The sequence below is a fragment of the Daldinia childiae genome (genome assembly GCF_008694065.1).
Source record: "Daldinia childiae strain JS-1345 chromosome Unknown Scaffold3, whole genome shotgun sequence".
NCBI lineage: Eukaryota > Fungi > Ascomycota > Sordariomycetes > Xylariales > Hypoxylaceae > Daldinia > Daldinia childiae.
Window position 1 is genome coordinate 4,950,546 of NW_022984644.1, and position 18,732 is coordinate 4,969,277.

Below are 18,732 nucleotides of genomic sequence, written 5' to 3' on the forward strand. Positions count from 1 at the left end.
TTATCTTGCAGTACCCGGCTGAGGTTGATCGCCCCATAGCGCGTTGCCGACGCGAACTTGTGTCGAGGTTCTTGAACCTGGTCCAGGTCTACCCCGTGACTCATTCCAGCCCGCTGTGCTTCCACCTTGGCTACCGTACGCTTCATTTGGATCGTATTCGTACCGCGCATTTGCGGCTCCTAGATCGCCTCTAACATCGTCATAGGACGCGTAGCCCGCGTAGCCCACTGGAGGGTTAGGGTAATCGTAGAATTGTGCCTGGCCAGGCTCTGGATAAGGATCGGGTTGACGCCTTGAGGGATTGGCTGGATTCGGCTGCGCGTGGGTGATTAATCCGGCGCTCTCCTCGGGGACTGGATCACCGGGTTGAACGCCGAACGTACTTCGACGAAATTCGGTGGCGATTGGTAGATTCTCCGTACTCTTCACGCCGGGGCGACCTGCGCCGTACGGTTTCATAGGATAGCTAGTGTCAATATCACCAGACTTTGTTTGATAACTGGGGTCTTCACGGCGGCGCTTAACCCCCACAAATAGCCATCTCATACCGCGGCCGAACGCCTTGACGATATCCCATGGGTTAAGAGCGTCTACAAAGGCTTTCAGGCCCATAAAGCCACCCATCTTGGCTCCATGCTCATTTTCGCGGGGGGACGCTCCCTGGGACGGGTCGGAAACCGGGTAGTAGGTCGTTTTAGCGCTTTCGAGATACGGAGTGTAGGGAAACGCCCAAATATGGAGGATTGAAAAAAGCGCCATCTCAACGCAAAGCATTAGGCTAGGTATGCCAACTTTCAGGTCGGGGTAGGCGAGAATGGCGTTCGGATTTACAATATGAAGTGTAGATGTTCCGAGAGAGATGGCGATCGTTTGCCAGAATGACAAGAAAATGACAAGTTTTATAGCCAAGACCTTGAGAAACGGCCTGTGCTCGCCTAATGGTTCTCTCAGCTGTATGTAAAACTGGATGAGGCAGTACATAGCAATAGTGACTGCTATACACTCGATTGCAATAACCTGTGATAATGTAAGCAACGCTGCCCTTCTCCTTTCGCAGCATGACGATACATACCCAGATGTGGGCAAACACGGGACTGTTAGAACTCTCACAGTACCGTTCAAAATACTGTGTCACAACTGCCGTGATGGTCATGGCGACCCTAATGAAGCAGTAATGGTAGATTCCGATCCAGACGATGTTAAACCACGTCAGACCGCTCTTAGGGGTTCTCCACGGTCCCTTTTCACCACCACTACACTTAGCGAACCACGTAATCGGCCATACCCACTCTTGAATAGGGTGCATATTTCGGAAGAAATCCTTCTGCTCGTGTAAATCGGGTGCCACATAATGGCACATGAGGGCGAAGAAGGAGGCGATGGCGAAAGCCTCGTAGCAATCGCTGATGACTTGGAAGTAAACGGCATGCCAGTAATACCATATGCACAAGAAGGCGGAGGTGGCATAAACCGGAATCATAAACAAGATTCGAATGATACTAAATCAAGTCAGTAAGATGGTATGCCGTCGCTACGGGGAGATAAACGTACTGTCGCTGTTCACGGGGCTTGGTGTAGTTTAAGGCATGTTGCCACATCAAATAGAAGCTCACGATAAAGGCGACAATAGTGGCGGCGCCAGCGATGATGAGGGCGAGATCATGAAAGGTTAGAGGTCCTACGATCTTCTCTTCCGATCCGACTATCAAAAACATGTCAGCATTACGTCTTGGCGCCACGATTCTGGGCATGCAGGAACCCCAGATTATGGGTTGGGTATCTCAGCACGTACTTCTCATATCCTCTAACGTCGAGTTACATGTTAGATTTAGATTCATCGCGCCGACTGTAACTCGATCATCCGTAAGGCGTTGTAGACTAGAAAGTAAAGCGCGGTCGCTGCTCAATCCAATCCAATCCAATCCAGTCCTAGAAAAACCTCGTCCTCCACCGATATTAAATTGATTAGAGGCTACTTGATAAGTAAATTATATTTTCGGGGAATTTCGTGATTGATACGGCGTATCGATGTCGGGAAAAGGATTCGAGGGGCTGTGCGTGTCGTTGCGACCAGAATCGGAAACAAGGGGAAAAAGTAGGGGAAATGAGCGGCTTTGCGAGTTTGCGGGTTTGCGGGTTTGCGGGTTTATTTACTAAAAGAACTGTCGTGTCCGACCGGCGGGAGAGATGTTCTGGCGAGGCGAGAGATATAAAATTGAGGGAGTGTTATACAAGTCGTGTCGACGAAGAAGTAACCAGAAAAAAATGGATGGGTTCCAATGTTGGTGTTGGGTAGACAAAGAAAAAGAGATGCTCAGCCCCGTTGGTAGTTGCACGGGATCTGCGAATTCGTGAAGGTTTTGAAATTACAGGCCAAGCCAAATACCGGGAATACGTACCATTTCGAGCAAACGGGGAATTAGCTACGCCAAGGAATACGTACTACGGTGATGCACATGTTGCATAGCGGGGTCTACCGTTCGTTACTGGTTCGTTGTTGGTTCGTTGTTACTAGTCTATCACTGGTCTGTCACTGGTCTGTCACTGGTCAAGCCGAGCCGGTAGAACGGCAAAAGGAGCGGGCCTTTAGCGCTAAGTCTTACGGTTTCTGCAGCTAAGCCACTAGTAAACACGTAAATTCCGTACATATAAGGGACCAAGGGACCAAGGGACCAAGGAACTAACATATCAAAATGCACGTCGTATCGAAATAATTCAATCTTCTCCATAGGTAATCAGATCTGATAAAGATTAAGTTTAAACAAGCTCAAGTACCTAACGTAAGAAACACATGCACTGTTACCGTTTTGGTGAGTATACATGTACTTAAGTACCTGACTTATATCCGAAATAATCTTAAATCTCATCTTCGAATTAAATATCGCTGTTATCTAATCTCACCACCACGGCATTTTATAGAAAGGGGCTGAAGTCTATAGATTCCATGTATTCTATCTCACTCACATTGTAAGTAAGTCAATGTAGCGCCGGGTCTAACTTTCTCGGACACCGCCGCGGTAAAAGAATCGCCAACAAGAACCCGAACCAATAGGAGTACTTATAGTTCATGGAAATCCATACAAGATGCATATACCACTCCCAATCTTTATCATACATTGAGAATATATGCCTTGGGCACAGCCCCATTAGTACGTAATTGTCTAGCTGTTAAAGTGCCAGTGATTGGGCTACGGAGTGGTAGAACCGAATACGCGCATATGCACTCCTTTAATAATACCTCTAACACTTCACTTGAAAGTGTCTACCTATCGACTATTGATAAGTTAGTTCACCATTGTGTATAAATAGTTATTGACTAACTTTCAATTTTATCTTACTTCGATCACTTCGAAACCAAAGCAAGGTAGAATATAACTTCAGTCAACTCTTACAACATTATCGTAAGTTGTCTGTCATGAGCTTATAAAATCACGGACGATGGTACGTGTCACACACTGATTGATAAAGGAGGATCCAATGAGAAAATGTGCTAAATAGCCTAGAGACTAGATAGACATGTAAAATATAGGACAACACACTTTACAAGTTCATGACAAGTAAGTTACAATAGATCAGTGAATACCTAGTACTAGTACACTTGCAAAGCCCAGGGGGTTCTTGCTCAGGTTCTTATGGTATGTAGAGGATGTAATTAAGTATAAAGTTAAAGGATTGCATGTGATATACTATCTATTATAAGACCTCAAGACCTAGACACTCGATTTTACGCAAGCATTAGGTAATTACTTTTAATCAATAATTTTCCTTACTTTCCAGATCAACCACGCAGATAGTATAAATGACTAAATATGTAGTTTATACTGTTCTTTTACCATTCATATTACTTCTACGGTCTTTGGTGGTGGTACGAATTCGGTAAGAAGAGCTGAAAGGGGTTGTAATACGAGCTAGGTCTATATCACCATAAACCCTAAAGATCATATCCGCAACCATGCAAGATGCTAGCATCGCTCCAGTCAGATCCATACTATTGGTTTGGGGGAAACGAAAATAATAAGGTTATATAGGTACAAAATCGTAGTCACCCCTTTGCCTTGGCTTACATGAGATAAACCCTATATTCCCTTCCTTTATGACGAGCCTTAAGATAGAGACCGTATGTTCGTTTAAAATAATTTATCAGATATCCAACCCCGAATGCTTAAATCCCAGCTCGACATCCAAGTACTCTTAATTGCCACAAGCGCAAATCCAGTAATAGTCGAAGAGGCATCTGCCGTCAGGGCAAGCCGGATCACATATTTCTTTCCGAGGATAACGCGCCCCGCACTCCCTTTAATGATGCCAAATAGTCAGCAGACATGATCGTTCTTAGTGTTTGCGGAAGGATGTAGAAAACCCCTATTTTCTAGGTATTTCGGTGTGGTGATAGGGAAATGAGTAATAAACCTCGGCTAGAAAAAGCAGCGACAAGGGCTAGGAGATATCCTTCTAAAGTAGATAAAAAGTATAAAAATTTGATCTAATAATTCAAACGTACTCTGAAGTTTGCCTAGTCTGGAGGTTACCTGAGAAAGTGGGATTGGCGGCAGCAAGGCCGATGATAGTCGCGATAACTGTGATGGTGAAACGCATGATGAGCTCAAATTGTTCAGTAATAGAAGCTTCAGTTTGGTTCTTTGATTATATTCGGTTTAGAGATCGGAATAATATTAGTTTAAACTTGAACGCAGATGTTGTGAAGTGCGAGTGTCTAAGGAGTATTACGAAGGTCCTAGGCTAGGGTTTTATACTAAACACGCCAATAAAGAGCACATTTTCTCTATAACTCCTGTTAGAAACATGTGATGCCAGATTAACCAAAACCACAAGCCGAATGCTAAGGAATGCTAAGGTAGAACCGAGGGCCGAATAATAGCAACAGCTATCGTTCCAATATGTTTATCTTTCCTCAACCAGCGCAACTATGGTACAGCCGAAGCGGGCAGGTAATGAAGATATCCGTCTCTTACCCCGGAGATGCCATCGAGATAAGAGGTTGTGTATGGTTAATTTTCCGACGAAAGCTTAAATTTATATTTGCTGTGCCGCTTCTGTACGTCGGATGGACCGTATCTGCGGTAGGATTCTCAATATCCGGAAGTCCAGGCCGGAATAATATTTAATGAATGCATTATTTTCTTGTGGTTCGACATGTGACTATTTCATAGGAAAGGCAGTTATCTATAAACCACTTGCTTATGATCCAAATCTCAAAAAGTAATACAATAGCATTGGTAACGACATAAGTAATTGTTGGTATATAGAGTGTCCTGTCATATAATACAGTGCTCCTTTAACCACCTAGTATCGCGTATATAATCGTAAATACCCATAGGAACCCAGACATTGCTCATTCTGCTCTAAATATATAAATGTACTCCTTATCAATTCAGTCAAAGTGGATCCACAACAAAGGAAAGTTATAGGTACCTCTATCTGGGTATATAGTATTTGCTGTAATTCAGTAAAATCATGTACAGCCTAAATGACAAGGCCAAGAACCCTCGGTTTCTTCCATGCTGTTACCCCTATCATCGTTGTTGTATAGGTACCTAGGTAGGTTTCTGTATGAGCGATAGGGAAAGAGTTCTCCCTCTATTGCGTCGAGTAGGTAAGTATCCGGATTAAGCGATGGATCGTTATGTTAAGTAAGGCTCGAATCTGGAAAACTGGCTATCGGAATTCGTAGAAACCATTCAAGTGCTCATAATCGAAAGGAACCATGTCTACGGTTTCTAAGCTGCGTTGGATATGTTGGATATATCCATTACCGGGTATTCATTTGAAGGCTCTGGGCAGGATGCTACCCATTGTGAGATTTCTTCTTCAAGCACGGGGATATCTAGCTTCGTCCCTTGAGTCGTGAGATCTTGGAGAAGCTGGTTGAATAGATGGTTTGCCATATCCCGAGTAGGGTGCGAATAGGGGCAATCTGGTGGAGCAATCTCTTCTCCAAAAAGCTTCTTCCAAGTCCAATACCACTTATTATTGAACGTGGCGTTAGAGTTGGGGCCTCTGGCCTTAGGAATAGGAGGAAGTTGGTCAACAGCACAACCACCTGTTGGTTCGCATGCGGGATGTGCATCGAGTGACTTTTGATCAGCGAAGGAATTCCAGCAGCTTTTGCAGTGGTAGACACCTAATTTATGCTCGTTGTCTAAATGCTGCCTTAGAGCGCTGATGTTTTTGAACTTCTTTTTAATGCAGCTTGCATGTCGCGTTGGATCACGCTTATAGAAAAGACAGGCAAGGGGCCTATTTTCATCGTTGCTGGCTATTGACGAACACGAATCGCATGCTCTAAAAGCCTTGTGGACAGGTCTATCCTCCCGATCTTCCTGGTAGAACTTTCTCTTATTAATGCTCGGCTGACAATTGTCACTGTTGCGACGCAAAGGACTTTGGGGACGACGCAATTCTTCCTTTTGGTCTAGTAATGACTCCATGCCTGAAATTTGACGGGTAGGGTTAGAAAACTGATCTATAGGTAAATTGAAGGGTTGCTCGTATTGAAAGGATGACATGTGTAACTCGGAATATTCAATACTATGGCCTGTGCATGGAGCCGGAAAGGGGAAGGCATTATGAAAATGCGCAGGATTAATTGTATTGGTGTCAGGGGGAAAGATAAGTGCAGGTGTTTGAGGCTCAACGAAATTCGTAGGGTTAGAAGCTGGATCTAAAACTAGATCTAAATTGGACAGATAAACTTCGTTGTCCGAAGGTTCTACATTTCCTAATTCGTCTTGTGACCATAGCCAACTGAATGCACTCGCGTGGCCTTCAGGATCGGGAAATGATACTGGGCCGAAGAGGAGATTCGTGTCTTTGTCGATACCCTGGACTAAGTCAACTGTTAATTCGGAAATATCCTCTTCTTCCTCTTGATTGCTGCGGGGTGTGCACTCTCCCAACCCACTGACATCTTGGTAGGTATCTTGTTGAAACCCACCAATCAGGTTGGTCTTATCTTGGGTTGAATGAACTACAGACGCTAATTCAGGGTTGCTCGCTAGGGTATCCTCGGTATGCGACAGCTGTATCAAAGGGGGTTGAGCCGCAATTGTCCCTTCAGCTGACTGCGGTGCGGCTCTGTTTGGAATGATTGAGGCTCCATGAGCTCCATGGGCTTTATGGGGCTTACATCCATGCAGAGCCTCATCATTTGTGCCCCTCTTGATTTTGGGGGGTTTTCGGTATAAAGGCACCTTTTCTCCCTCGCAGTTGCTGCATCTTTTTTGCCCGCAACCTACACATTCTGGATTAATCTCTAGGGACATCCCCCCATATGAGCAATTGCACTAATAAATATTAGTTAATGAGTTAACAAGTTAACACATAGTAGTTATTCACTCGGTAAATGACTTACGCAGTACCACACAATTTCTTTGGGGCTTACTTTCTCTATGAGGTTCATAGCATTCGTCTCATGTCGCTAGGTAATACGTAGTAGGTATATAATCCAAATTGTGGTTTGTTTATTGAAGAGCATATTCACGTAGATCTACACATCCGACGGGGTTTAAAAGGTCTATCAATGTTCATAATGTCAATTGAAATGGGCAGCAATATCACACTTGAATTAGAATATGTGATTGGCTTGTTTCTCGGTTCTTAGCTACGAGTGCCCAATGCCCTCTATCGAAACGGAGCTGTCAACATGGATGAAGGCATATTTAATCATAACCAAGGTCAAAGGCTACTTCCTACAATCATAGCAATGATTAAAAGTACCCAGGTTAAAGTATACTTTGATCAAATTTATCATCACTTGGGATCTTGCATTGCATCATGCATTGTGGGGGTACCATACAGTTGCGTGTGACTATGCATCATTGGTTAGATATTCTGACTTGCATCTTCAAGCTTGTCATGATCAAGACTCTGATTGTTTACCCTGGTTTCGGCGATAGAATCTTGAATAAGAAACCCATCAATACGTACCTCATAGTTAGTGAACTTCCTATTAATAATAACCAACACTCTTTAAGCAAGAGGTATTAAGTTTGTAGAAATCTGGACCCCTAATGCTAGGTACCTAGGTATCAAAGCACAACTGACTTCAGCCGTGTTTAAGCTACAATACCCGAGTCCGAGATCACTGCGTAGTGTGTCTTACATATATGTATTATAGAATCTAGACCCATTACACGATGGTAAAAACGCTAATCAAAGTTTTGATCATATAGTTATTAATATGTCAAAAATAATGTGACATTGATGATGAGAGGTGCATCTATCATATTGGTATGCAATGCAAGATGGTAGCTACGTTAGCCGTGGCCTTAGCTGGGAGAGGACGAAATTTACCATCTACAATTTACGAGATGCGAGATGCAAGATGCCGGAAGCGCGTAGGTTCACACCACATAGTCAATGGTTCGAAACGACTTGGATCCGCTATGCGTAAGGAAGTTAAGGACTCAGATGGGCATTCCCGAATAGGTAGCGAGGAGAGTTAAATTACGGAAGACGCCGTAAATATCATATCCAATAACGGCACTCACCTTAACACATTCTCAATCCTATAGCTCTAAGACGAACCAGAGCAAGGAAACAATATTGTCCTATTTTAATACTATAAGTATGTATAAGCTAATCTCGTATATCAGGCGTCACGAAGATATCTTCCTTAGAAACGAAAGTTGACTGTTATCTTGCATAGTCGCTCCTTTGGATTGGTCCAATACCCGGACTTTGACTGCCATGACTTTCATTCAATGCATTTATTCGATCAAAAGTATTAAGCTAGTAAGAGCTCCCTAATGCCAGGTTCTGTAGTACACATATTACAACCGCCAATTATTCCGAGACTTGCAACTGCAGCCATGCAACGATGAAGAAAGCCGAATATCTCCTAAGCTAGGGTGGCCAGGCATTTACCTATACGGAATTATCATTATACCACCTCTCTCCTGAATCCACAACGTCGAAATATGACGGCCCGAACGTACACTATCCCCTAAGTTATTCCTCAAAAACTGAAGCACCGTTCTCTATCTCGATAGGAGAAGGCACGGGATCCTTGAAATGAATACCGCGGTGAGAAAGCCAATCATTCCATATCTTCTTCAAAACTTCCATGTTATCTGGGATATAAGTCTTAATCCATTCGAGCTGGTTCTCGCTAAACCAGACATTCTCCAGGCGTTCGTGATCTTTATCGTGGTTCTCGACCCACACCTCAAGGTTGTCGTTCAAATATAGTCTGGCTTTGATCTTTAACTCGGAGATGAACCTCACCACGTTTTCTTCGTCAAATACAATTTGGGTAGTATCTGTGAAATTCTCTGCGATCGCTTTCCAAATTGGATCGGTAATTGATCCGCTGATGGCAGTGTCGAAAGATGCATCTGGATATGCTAACTGCAGGGACTGGCGCACTTCAGAACAGACTATACGTAGGAATATAGTATGCAGGTAAGCCTTCTTTTTCTCGGGGAGATAAGCTGGTATCATCGTTGCGGGATCTCGCTCCCAAGCTCCCGGGAAGCTTCTTCTAATAACCCGTTTCAGTCGATGCGCTGCAAAGTGATCCCAATGGGACAATGTCTCAGCCCAGCCGAATCGGGCTGCCGCGTAATCCACTGCAAACTTCTCTCCAGTACGCAGAGTGACGCAAAAGACAGTATGAGGTCGCAACATGCTGGACTCGATAGTATTGTGTATGGTATGACGGACAATAGGACGATGAGCATTCTTGACTAAGATGGTGTATTGCTCAACGCTCTCGACGAGACCTATCCATAGTTAGCGTCCGTTAGTGTGTAAGAGGAAAGAAAGCTTACCGTTCCAAAGCCATTCTTGAGTTGAACTCAACATCATGAAGGGCAAGTCCGGATGATATTGATCTTGTAGGGCTGCCTTTTGGTGATTCTCTTCTACAACCTCGCTGTTGAATCCCCACATGATCTTATCCCCTAACATGGCCTTGAAGTGGCACGACTTCTCCTTCAAGAATATCATGCCGTCGCGCTCATAAGAACCTTCTAGGTAAAGAGTAGTCTGCTCCTTCTCCATAGTCAAGAGAATAATTTGCATAAGGCGCACACTTCGCGCAAAACGCTTACGCCAGAGACAGACAAGCATGTGGTCGTCCTGGTCGAGCACTTCGCATCTTCTACGACAGTAGCCAGTCCCAATAGTCTCACGAGAACCGGTGATCACCATGCAGGTTATGCAACAGAATTGGTGTCCTTCGCTGTTGCAATAAGCACACTTTGTCTGAGCGGTGAGCTTCTTAGGAATTTGATTGTATTCAACGTCACTGTCTTCATCCGGATCCGGATCCGATAGATCCCCGTCGTAAGCATCATGATCTTTCCTTCCCTGCAATATCCACTTGCAATGTGCAAGATATCGTGACTTGGCTGATTCGGGATCGTATTTTGACATGTCTATAATCATAGGTGCAATACCGTCGATAAACGCGACACGAACACCGTGGGGGTTCTTGCCTTTCAATACATTGCTGGCAACGGACTTGAGTTTTTGGCATTCGTTGTCATGCTCAGCCGGGCCAGTTTCTTCTTCCAAGAAAAGCCGGAGAGATTTCTTGTACTCGTGATCTTGTTCCTGATCGGCGTATCTATCGTTGGATGTTGGATTTGGCAAGTTTTCGAATAGCCGCTCGATGGAAAGCTGGCACGGGGCTTCCTTGGCATCTTCCATATCGCTGCCTTCAGGCTCGCCTGGATCTGTCAGATAAAGGCGAGCTCGAGACATAGTGGTGGATCCGGATGCCATTGTTGTATTGTCATCGACTGGATGTCGTTTGCCTGTTGAAACTTCCCTGTGATATTGATCAATGAAGGGGGGTTGTGAAGCTTGGAGGTGGTTAAAATCAACTGAAGAAAGAAACCATAGACCCGCATATCCTGTACGCAAAATATTAAGGGAAGGAAAGGAATTTGTGTCTTGAGGTATCTATGGCTTGTATGAGGTAAGAAGGAAGGACCAGAGCTGAAATACAGTGCAGCAAGTATTCTGTTGGCCTAGGTTCTAAGGGTGGGAGGCCTGTTGCCGCGGGAGATCGTGAGGAGTTGTACCAAAAGTCACTAATTCCTTAATATTACATTCACAGGACCACTGTCGACAGTGTCAAGCAGTGAAAGGCAAGAGCATGCATGTTAAGAGGACTGCTAGACAACGAAGATAATGCAACAGCCCTGCGTAGTTATGAAATCAAAGGGTTACGGTCTACTATATCGAATTATCATTCTATTAAGACGACACATAATTATAGGAAGAAAGGGTCGAGAAAGAATATGAAGCTGAACCTCAGCCAAGTGATATTTACCAATGCCTTCAAGTTAGCAACGTTGTGAATGTATCTGAGGCTCTCCATATAGCTTTCCATATACTACATTCTCTGACGACTCACATAGGTTTAAATAAGCTATCAGTTGAAGCTTGGGTGGCGAAGACTGACATGTTAATTGGTGCGGCTATACGGCTAAAGTCATGTAAGTATTCGTATGGTGGCCATATGCGTACATTATAGCATACTTCTTGCTATTTTCGTAACATTTGTACGATGGGTATATTTTAGAGTCACTTACCTAGGTAAGGACCTAACCTGATGTATTGAAAGATATTTATGATTTTGTAGGTAGTGTTGCCTTTGCATGAGTTGCTTCAAGATGAATTTGCTGATTGTATTGTTTAGGTACTATTGGACTGAACTTGACCATCCTTCGATTTTATAACAAGGATTTACTATACTACCTTAGTTCAATATCAGCGTTACGCGCGCTGTGGATCATTTCAGACCTCGTATTCTCATTTTCGTTACATCGCAACATCTGGCTGGCCTTGGCTGTTGAGATGTCTATATAATGGACGATAGACAACCCTTCTCTATCTCGTAGTTATTAAGAACTCCCATGTTAAGAGGATCAGGTCTCCCTACTTTGTGCATATAAAATAAGAAGATCGTTCAGAAGGCTGATACTTTAATCACCATCACCATGAAGACCACCGGTGTTGCAGCCGTTGTACTCGCTTCAGTTGTGCATGCTCATTGTACATTTCTAACTTCTTCATTGTGAGGTCTTCACTAATTCTAAGTAGACACATTCCCTGGCCTTGTCTACAATGGTATCACTGAAGAGGACTGGAAGTAAGCCTACCCGTCCTCAACTAACTCAGAGTTAAGGGATCATTGACTCTTCTATAGTTATGTCCGCAAGACTACCAACTTCGGCGTTCACGACCATGGCCCGCTTTTCAATATCTCAGCGACCGACCTCAGATGTTTTGAGCTTGAACCAGGCAAGGGCAGCCCCGAGACTATGCCCGTAAAGGCTGGCGACACGGTAGGCTTCCGAGTAGATGGCAATGTTACGCATCCCGGGCCTCTTCAGTTCTACATGGCAAAGGTTCCAGAAGGAGAGACTGCCAAAACCTTCGCAGGTGACGGGGACGTCTGGTTCAAAATTTTTAACGACGACCCGATATTCACCGGGAGTTGGCCAGATTGGCCTAACTGGGGCAAGAATGAGGTCTCGGTTACTATCCCCCCTTGCCTGGCCGAAGGTGATTATCTTCTCCGAGTAGAGCATATTGCGTTACACAATTCGCAAAAAGTAGGCGGCGCACAGTTCTACCTAGGATGTGCTCAGCTTCATGTCTCTGGTGGTGGCACCAAAACTTTCTCGGGCGTGTCATTTCCCGGTGCTTATTCTGTAAGCTTCACTCCCAATAGAAACATGGAATTCTGTTGAAAACGCTGTGTGCTAACTTTTATTGTGTAGGCCACTGAACCAGGAATTCTATTCGATATCAATTCTGGTCCTACTTCGTATGCTGTTCCGGGCCCTACCCCTATTTCTTGCTAAATGCAACTCGCCTGGCTGTCATGGATAGCGCATATAAAGATGATAATAAAATCTACACGAGATTTGACTAGTTTCAAACGTTCAGCAAGGTGGAATAAGATGTAGTAACCCTTAATTCAACATCGATATCTGTTGATACTAGCCTACCATCTCATGGTCTGAGTATTCAATATTTAGAGGTTCTAAACTTCTTGGGCCTATGTCTTATTCATAGCAATAATTGTACTTGCCCATATATGAGAACTGGCTATTACTTAGGGTTATAGCTCTTCATAATAAAAAGAGAAGTTCTTCTGTACAATGATACGCCGAATGGGTTAAAAGACACAATTAGCTATGGCGATTTGTGGTGTGAAGAATGTGAGAAATATCCACAGTAGATTAAACTATCATTCCTATTGATTGTATCAATCTCCTCGTTCCTAAAGTAGGGAAGTATAACTAGAGTGAAATGGTGGTCATTATCAACTACCTAAAGTAAAGGTATGTAGACCCTTTTCACAGTATAATGCTTATCCTCGCTTGAAGATAGAAAATACGATCTTAAAGACATTGGTAGTTCTTGTATTACACTAAACCGTTAATTATGAATAAATACTTTTTAATTAGCAAAAATTCGATTAGGCACTTGCTTTTGAGAAAAGATGGAATCATGCGGAGCGCTAAGTAATAATCGGAGGTATGTATCTATTCCGCACATAAGTTTGATATTTATAGAACATCGGATGGATAGGCAAGATCAGCCCTGGAATGTTTTAGTAGACTATGGATATGTGTATATCTAGGCCTTAGTGATATCGCTAACTACTTACCTATTTACTCTCCATGGGCAGGATTCTCCCCTCATATATGACTCATGTTAAAGTCATTGGCTAAGCTTTAATGAAGCTTATTATGTCGAAGATATTTCTAGAGTCTTTCCTAAGTCAGGTAACGCACCTACATATGAAATCACTAGAATATATCCTGCTGAGCTACGTCATGGATAACATCGTTATTCTGTCTGGCCTTAGTAAGTGTAAGGAGGCGCGAGATAGAGCTCTCAGACCTATAGTATTGGTATTGAGATTCTAGATGCGATATCTAAGTCACATTTGAAATAAACGATGCGCTGTATATATAATCACTAACCTCCGTAATTTAGTCTTAGAGCTTCTTGCGGAACGACTTCGTTGTTTCCATGGCTTCTGGGTCCTACTCATGATAATTAATATCTTGAGGGATCCGCCAGAAGAATATGAATCTGTTAAGATATTGGGTCCTTTAAAGGGTGCCGTCCGGAACTCATGTCGGACTCGGACTTCTTCATAGAAAGCCGGCCAAGAAGTGATTTGGGTAAAATTAAATATCGATTCGGCAACATGAACCGACGAACGAACCATACAGGATGTACCCTAAGTATTGTGCAATCCGACACCAAAGGCACAGACAGCGTCAAGGTCTTCAAATACGTAACCAAGATGATGGTCTGTTAGGTTATCTTCTCGTATTCTTAAAATAAGGGTCTTGACACCTGAAGCTTTGATACTTTAAGGGGGTGGCTGAAAATACCGAATTCTCCTGTTTGAAGCGTCGTCATCCTTTTTCAAATTGAATTCCGACTCGCCTTGTCGTCTGCTACCAGGCTGTCCCTCGCGTCGCGGAGTGTTCTCTTCGTTACATAACCTTTTGAGCCTATTTCTGGCCTTACATATTGGGGGATAGCTTATTATCGCTCATAGATATTTAAGGATAGGGCTGGATGCATCACGCCGCACGGTCACCGTCGGGTTTGCTCGAGCAACTAGACGCATCTCGGCCGATAAGAAGACAACTCATGTTGCTATGTATGTAATCTTCATAACAATTATGGGGCTGACCAAAATCAACGAAGTGTACAAGTTGCGTGTTTACATACCTTACGGGTATTTCCATATTCTAATATAGTAGTTCTGGTTCATACCCCATACATGTCCACGTGTTGCAGATGCAGTTAGATCCCATGATAGATGATGAGACCTATCAAAGAGTAGAAAGCTTCTAGAGTCGACGTTGTTGTGATTATCGATTCTGATCGGCATGCAATGCCGCGCGCCAACAGGATGCCAATGTTTGAGGCGGCTGGCTCTAGACCAGGGCCGTAGGGGTCAGTGCTGTGTGTTAACGATAGGTATATTCTGTATGCCGCTCCACAGCAATAGCCTATTTCATGATGGAATTCGTTTTTATATTTCGATTATAAATCATTTCAGCGTGTTGTCTTCTAGTCCCTTGCCCTTTTTTTTTCCCTCTTTCAGGGAGCGGGGAAGGTTTAAAAAGCCAGATTGTATTGGCAAAAGCCGGTAGTGAGCTCAGTATAAAAGATACCTGGGTACTTAACATACCTAACTTACAGTGTAGAGGAAGAACTCGAAGAACTGTGTGGTAAGAGGTCCTCTCATGATAGGTACATAGGTATGTATAGGTACCTAGATATATGGATAAGCCGAAACCTGTATATTGCCAGATTGACCTTGATTCTTTTTGATATCTTTCCGGATTACGTTAGGTGCTCTGCATTATCTCTATAACCTGACATCTCTGACTTGGCTAGTTTTCCCCATTTATACTGCAAATCAGCGACCGAATCCAATATGAGTTGAGCGTTATTATTTTATATTGGACCGTTGGGCGGGCGGCCGTCATGATGATGTAAGTGGTTTATGATGGGCCGACAATCCTCATTTAGATATGCCGACGTGTACGCTATTAGTGCATTCATACACCAAACCTTTTCATTTAATGAGAAAGGCATTACCCCTGGGTTAGTGCAGAATTGAACAATTTATTACATAGGATGGAGAGTTAGGTACTTACCTTAGGTATACAGTTGTCTTATAAGCCGGATCACCCGGACTATGTACTTGCAGTCTACGTCTATCCTGACTAATGCCTAATGTCAGGTACTAGTCTGGACTCAATCCCAATTAGGTAGATGTGCCTGGTGATTATTATCTACGAAGCGCTAGGCGCTTACCGCACAATAAATTAAGGTTACGCGAATATAGACAACATCTCTTATATTGACTCCCAAATATGCCCAGCTTACTCATCCTTGAGTAGCTCTAAACCTTCTAACTATTAACCGTTGGCAATTGCTTATTGACCTTTTATTATTCCTGTATGTACTGCCGGTACGTCCTTACTACGAGTGCCATCCCTCTTACTCCCATACTGTCTGCCACACATCCACACCCCCTACAGTCGAGTCCAAAGATCCAACAAAATCCATCTGGGCGCTTATTTGTCGTAGGTGCTGGTCTAGCTATCACGATTGCCGTGAACTACCCTTCTCCCCTTGCGGTGGATATTCATATACCGAGCCAGAGAACGAAATCCATATCGAGAATTGAATGTGTCATCGTTCACTACGATGCCAAGTATATGTGTGCGTAAAACCCCTTGACTTTGTCCTAGAATCTCATTCTCCTGAAAACGCCGGCCTGGTATCTCGAAAATGCAATGCAATGGTCCAATTGTGAACCCGACCAGAAAGAGATCGTGTACGTCATTAGCCGTTTCTGAGGCGGCTTCCCAATCCATCCATAGAAATTAGACCATGCGGTCTTATTCGCCATCGGGCGGGTCAGGATTTGTGGTTCGAAGTACTTTTCGCGAATAATCGTGGTTATCTTGGAGAGTGTTAATGCTCTCGTGGCTCTTATTCTCGCGGCTGTAGATATTTGCTGCAAATGGGTCCATGCGAGGATCATGCGGCATGAATCGACTGTTTCTCCGGCCTCCTGATGCGGTATCGCCATCCCATACCGAGGCCATCGCGGTTGTTGGCGTGCTCATCATACCTGCTGAACTTCCACGCTGACTCCCAGGGGAATCTGCGAGAGCATCACCTTGGTCTTGTCTTCTGCGGCGGAGCCAGAAGAAAAGGGCGGCACCTATAGCCATGCCCACGGCGGCAAATACACCAATTGCCACGCCAACTGCAGCACCGGTTGTGAGACCATGCTGATTCGATGATATTTCACTTGAGTCGGCATCCGGTGAAGTCACGGCGTTGGGGTCAGCTGTAGCTGTAGGCATTATGGTAACTGTCTTGACAGTACCTCCCGCTGTAACTGTAGATACGCTCGGAGTAGTGGGTGCTGTAGAGCCATCTCCCGTCGATTTCGATGTATCCTACTATCAATGAGTACAATATTTCCGAGAAAAAAAGTGGCTTTATAAAAAGAGAAACAAGGATCTGGGATTAGTAGAGCATACAGGAACGGCCGTGGTTGCGCGAACTGTTGGAGTAACAGTGACCGTGTTTTGTAACGTCCGTGTGGTAGGGTCCTGATGCCGGACTAAGTCTTAATAAAATATTCCTCCCAAGCTCGACAAAGAGCAACTGTGCCGAATATACGGCGAAGAAATGAGAACCCAGACGATATGAATTCGAAGAGGCACTGATTCCTTAGACGAAAAACAAAACTGGGTGACTTACAGGAGTTGGCGATTTAGTAGATGAGGCGGAGCCGGCAGTCTTGGTGCCCGAAGGCTTATGATCCAGAGATATATATCCCCATAGTCCATCACCTCCGCACGTATCAGACGGGAAACCAGGGCATCCCGAATCACACTTGTCGGTATCTACCTGTGTTGTTTTGTCGGGTACATAATCGCTACACCAGCACTCATCATCTTTAACAACAGCAAAAGCTGAGGTGGCTGAGCAGAAATCGTGGCACAATCCATCAGATTGGTATATACTGCTGTCTTCGGAAAGATTAGTCTAATGTATAAGATATACTTTGTTAGATGCATCCAGAAACATACTGCCTATTGTTGATGCTGTGTTGATGCTTGCGCAATAAGCCATAGGAATGGATTGAGCATGGCCAAGTTTGCTAAAGAAGGCCATTAGGCCCATAAGGGCCACGAATCGGGTGGTGAAAGGCATGATTCGAAGGTATCCAATATTTGAGGTCTAATTAGGGCTACTATTAGTAGGTATGATAAAGGTTAAGAAGTGATGCAACCATCACTAAATCTCATTCACAATGAATAGATAAGGAAGTAGACTCACCAGCGAACGAACGTAGTTTGAATAGCCAGTCAAGCAATCCGATATTTCACAGCAACAATGTCACAGGCAACCGAAAGAGTTGCTCGCGAGTATTGCCATGACAAGCCAAGCAGTTCTCAATTGAGGCAAGCGGATTCGCCGGAGGGTCACCAGTTGTAAAGGCAAATCTGTAACAGAAATGCCAAATACTAAATGCCAACGTGATCGTGGAACTGTGATGCCTTCAGAAGAGAGGCGGAAAGAAGGCACGGCTCACGGTGCAATGCGGACCAAGTCTCAGGAAAGAGGAAAAATACGAGCGAACGGTCGGGGAAGAGAAATGGAAGGGATAGATAGGCCTTAAAGGTAGTGGTGCACACACTGTGGTGGCCTTTGGTGGGTGTTGTGTGGATGGTAGGCTGGTAGGCTAGCAGGGTACGAAGCAGGGCAGGTAGACAAAGTTAGAGACAGGGGTTATGGGTGGAAGGAACGGATTTTGGGTACGTAGCGGCCGGGAAAGCTAGGATCACAGAGCAGCTGCTGGGATAACCTAGGATGGGATACGTGAGCACTGCAGCAGTTGCAGGTCGCAGATGCCAAGTCCACGGCCGATCGGGGTTGACGAGTGGATTAAACGTCAAAGGCCTCTTATTGGGACCGGGGAAGAAATAGATAGAATAGTAGATTTGGTAGTGTAGATAGTATAGATAGTGTTGATATCAAGGTGAGTGGTTTGTTTCTTTTTCAGTCCAACTCTGCCACACGTAGCCCAGAGAGACAAAGGACAAAAAAAGGTCGGTTTGATATGCGGAGCGGCTGTGCGCTGTAAATTCCGAATGCAATCAGTTTGTTTGTACTAAATATGTA

At 44.2% G+C, this 18,732-nt stretch overlaps 4 protein-coding genes across 4 annotated transcripts; 1 reads left to right on the top strand and 3 right to left on the bottom strand.

The window, feature by feature from the left end:
• Positions 1–4,596, bottom strand: GL218_04066 (uncharacterized protein; the record flags this gene model as incomplete). Its single annotated transcript, XM_033580647.1, has 4 exons — positions 1–1,017; positions 1,073–1,499; positions 1,552–1,702; positions 4,530–4,596. The coding sequence occupies 4 exons, from the start codon at positions 4,594–4,596 to the stop codon at positions 1–3; spliced, it is 1,662 nt and encodes a 553-aa protein (XP_033436617.1).
• A 4,374-nt stretch (positions 4,597–8,970) lies between these two features.
• Positions 8,971–10,749, bottom strand: GL218_04067 (uncharacterized protein; the record flags this gene model as incomplete). The annotated part of the gene is made up of 2 exons (XM_033580648.1): positions 8,971–9,743; positions 9,792–10,749. The coding sequence occupies 2 exons, from the start codon at positions 10,747–10,749 to the stop codon at positions 8,971–8,973; spliced, it is 1,731 nt and encodes a 576-aa protein (XP_033436618.1).
• Positions 10,750–11,972: 1,223 nt separating this feature from the next.
• On the top strand, positions 11,973–12,842 carry GL218_04068 (putative endo-beta-1,4-glucanase D; the record flags this gene model as incomplete). The annotated part of the gene is made up of 4 exons (XM_033580649.1): positions 11,973–12,027; positions 12,076–12,124; positions 12,182–12,689; positions 12,759–12,842. 4 exons carry the CDS (start codon positions 11,973–11,975, stop codon positions 12,840–12,842), a joined length of 696 nt encoding a protein of 231 aa, XP_033436180.1.
• Positions 12,843–16,427: 3,585 nt separating this feature from the next.
• GL218_04069 (uncharacterized protein) lies at positions 16,428–17,760 on the bottom strand (the record flags this gene model as incomplete). The annotated part of the gene is made up of 3 exons (XM_033580650.1): positions 16,428–16,997; positions 17,305–17,576; positions 17,637–17,760. 3 exons carry the CDS (start codon positions 17,758–17,760, stop codon positions 16,428–16,430), a joined length of 966 nt encoding a protein of 321 aa, XP_033436616.1.
• Positions 17,761–18,732: the final 972 nt, after the last annotated feature.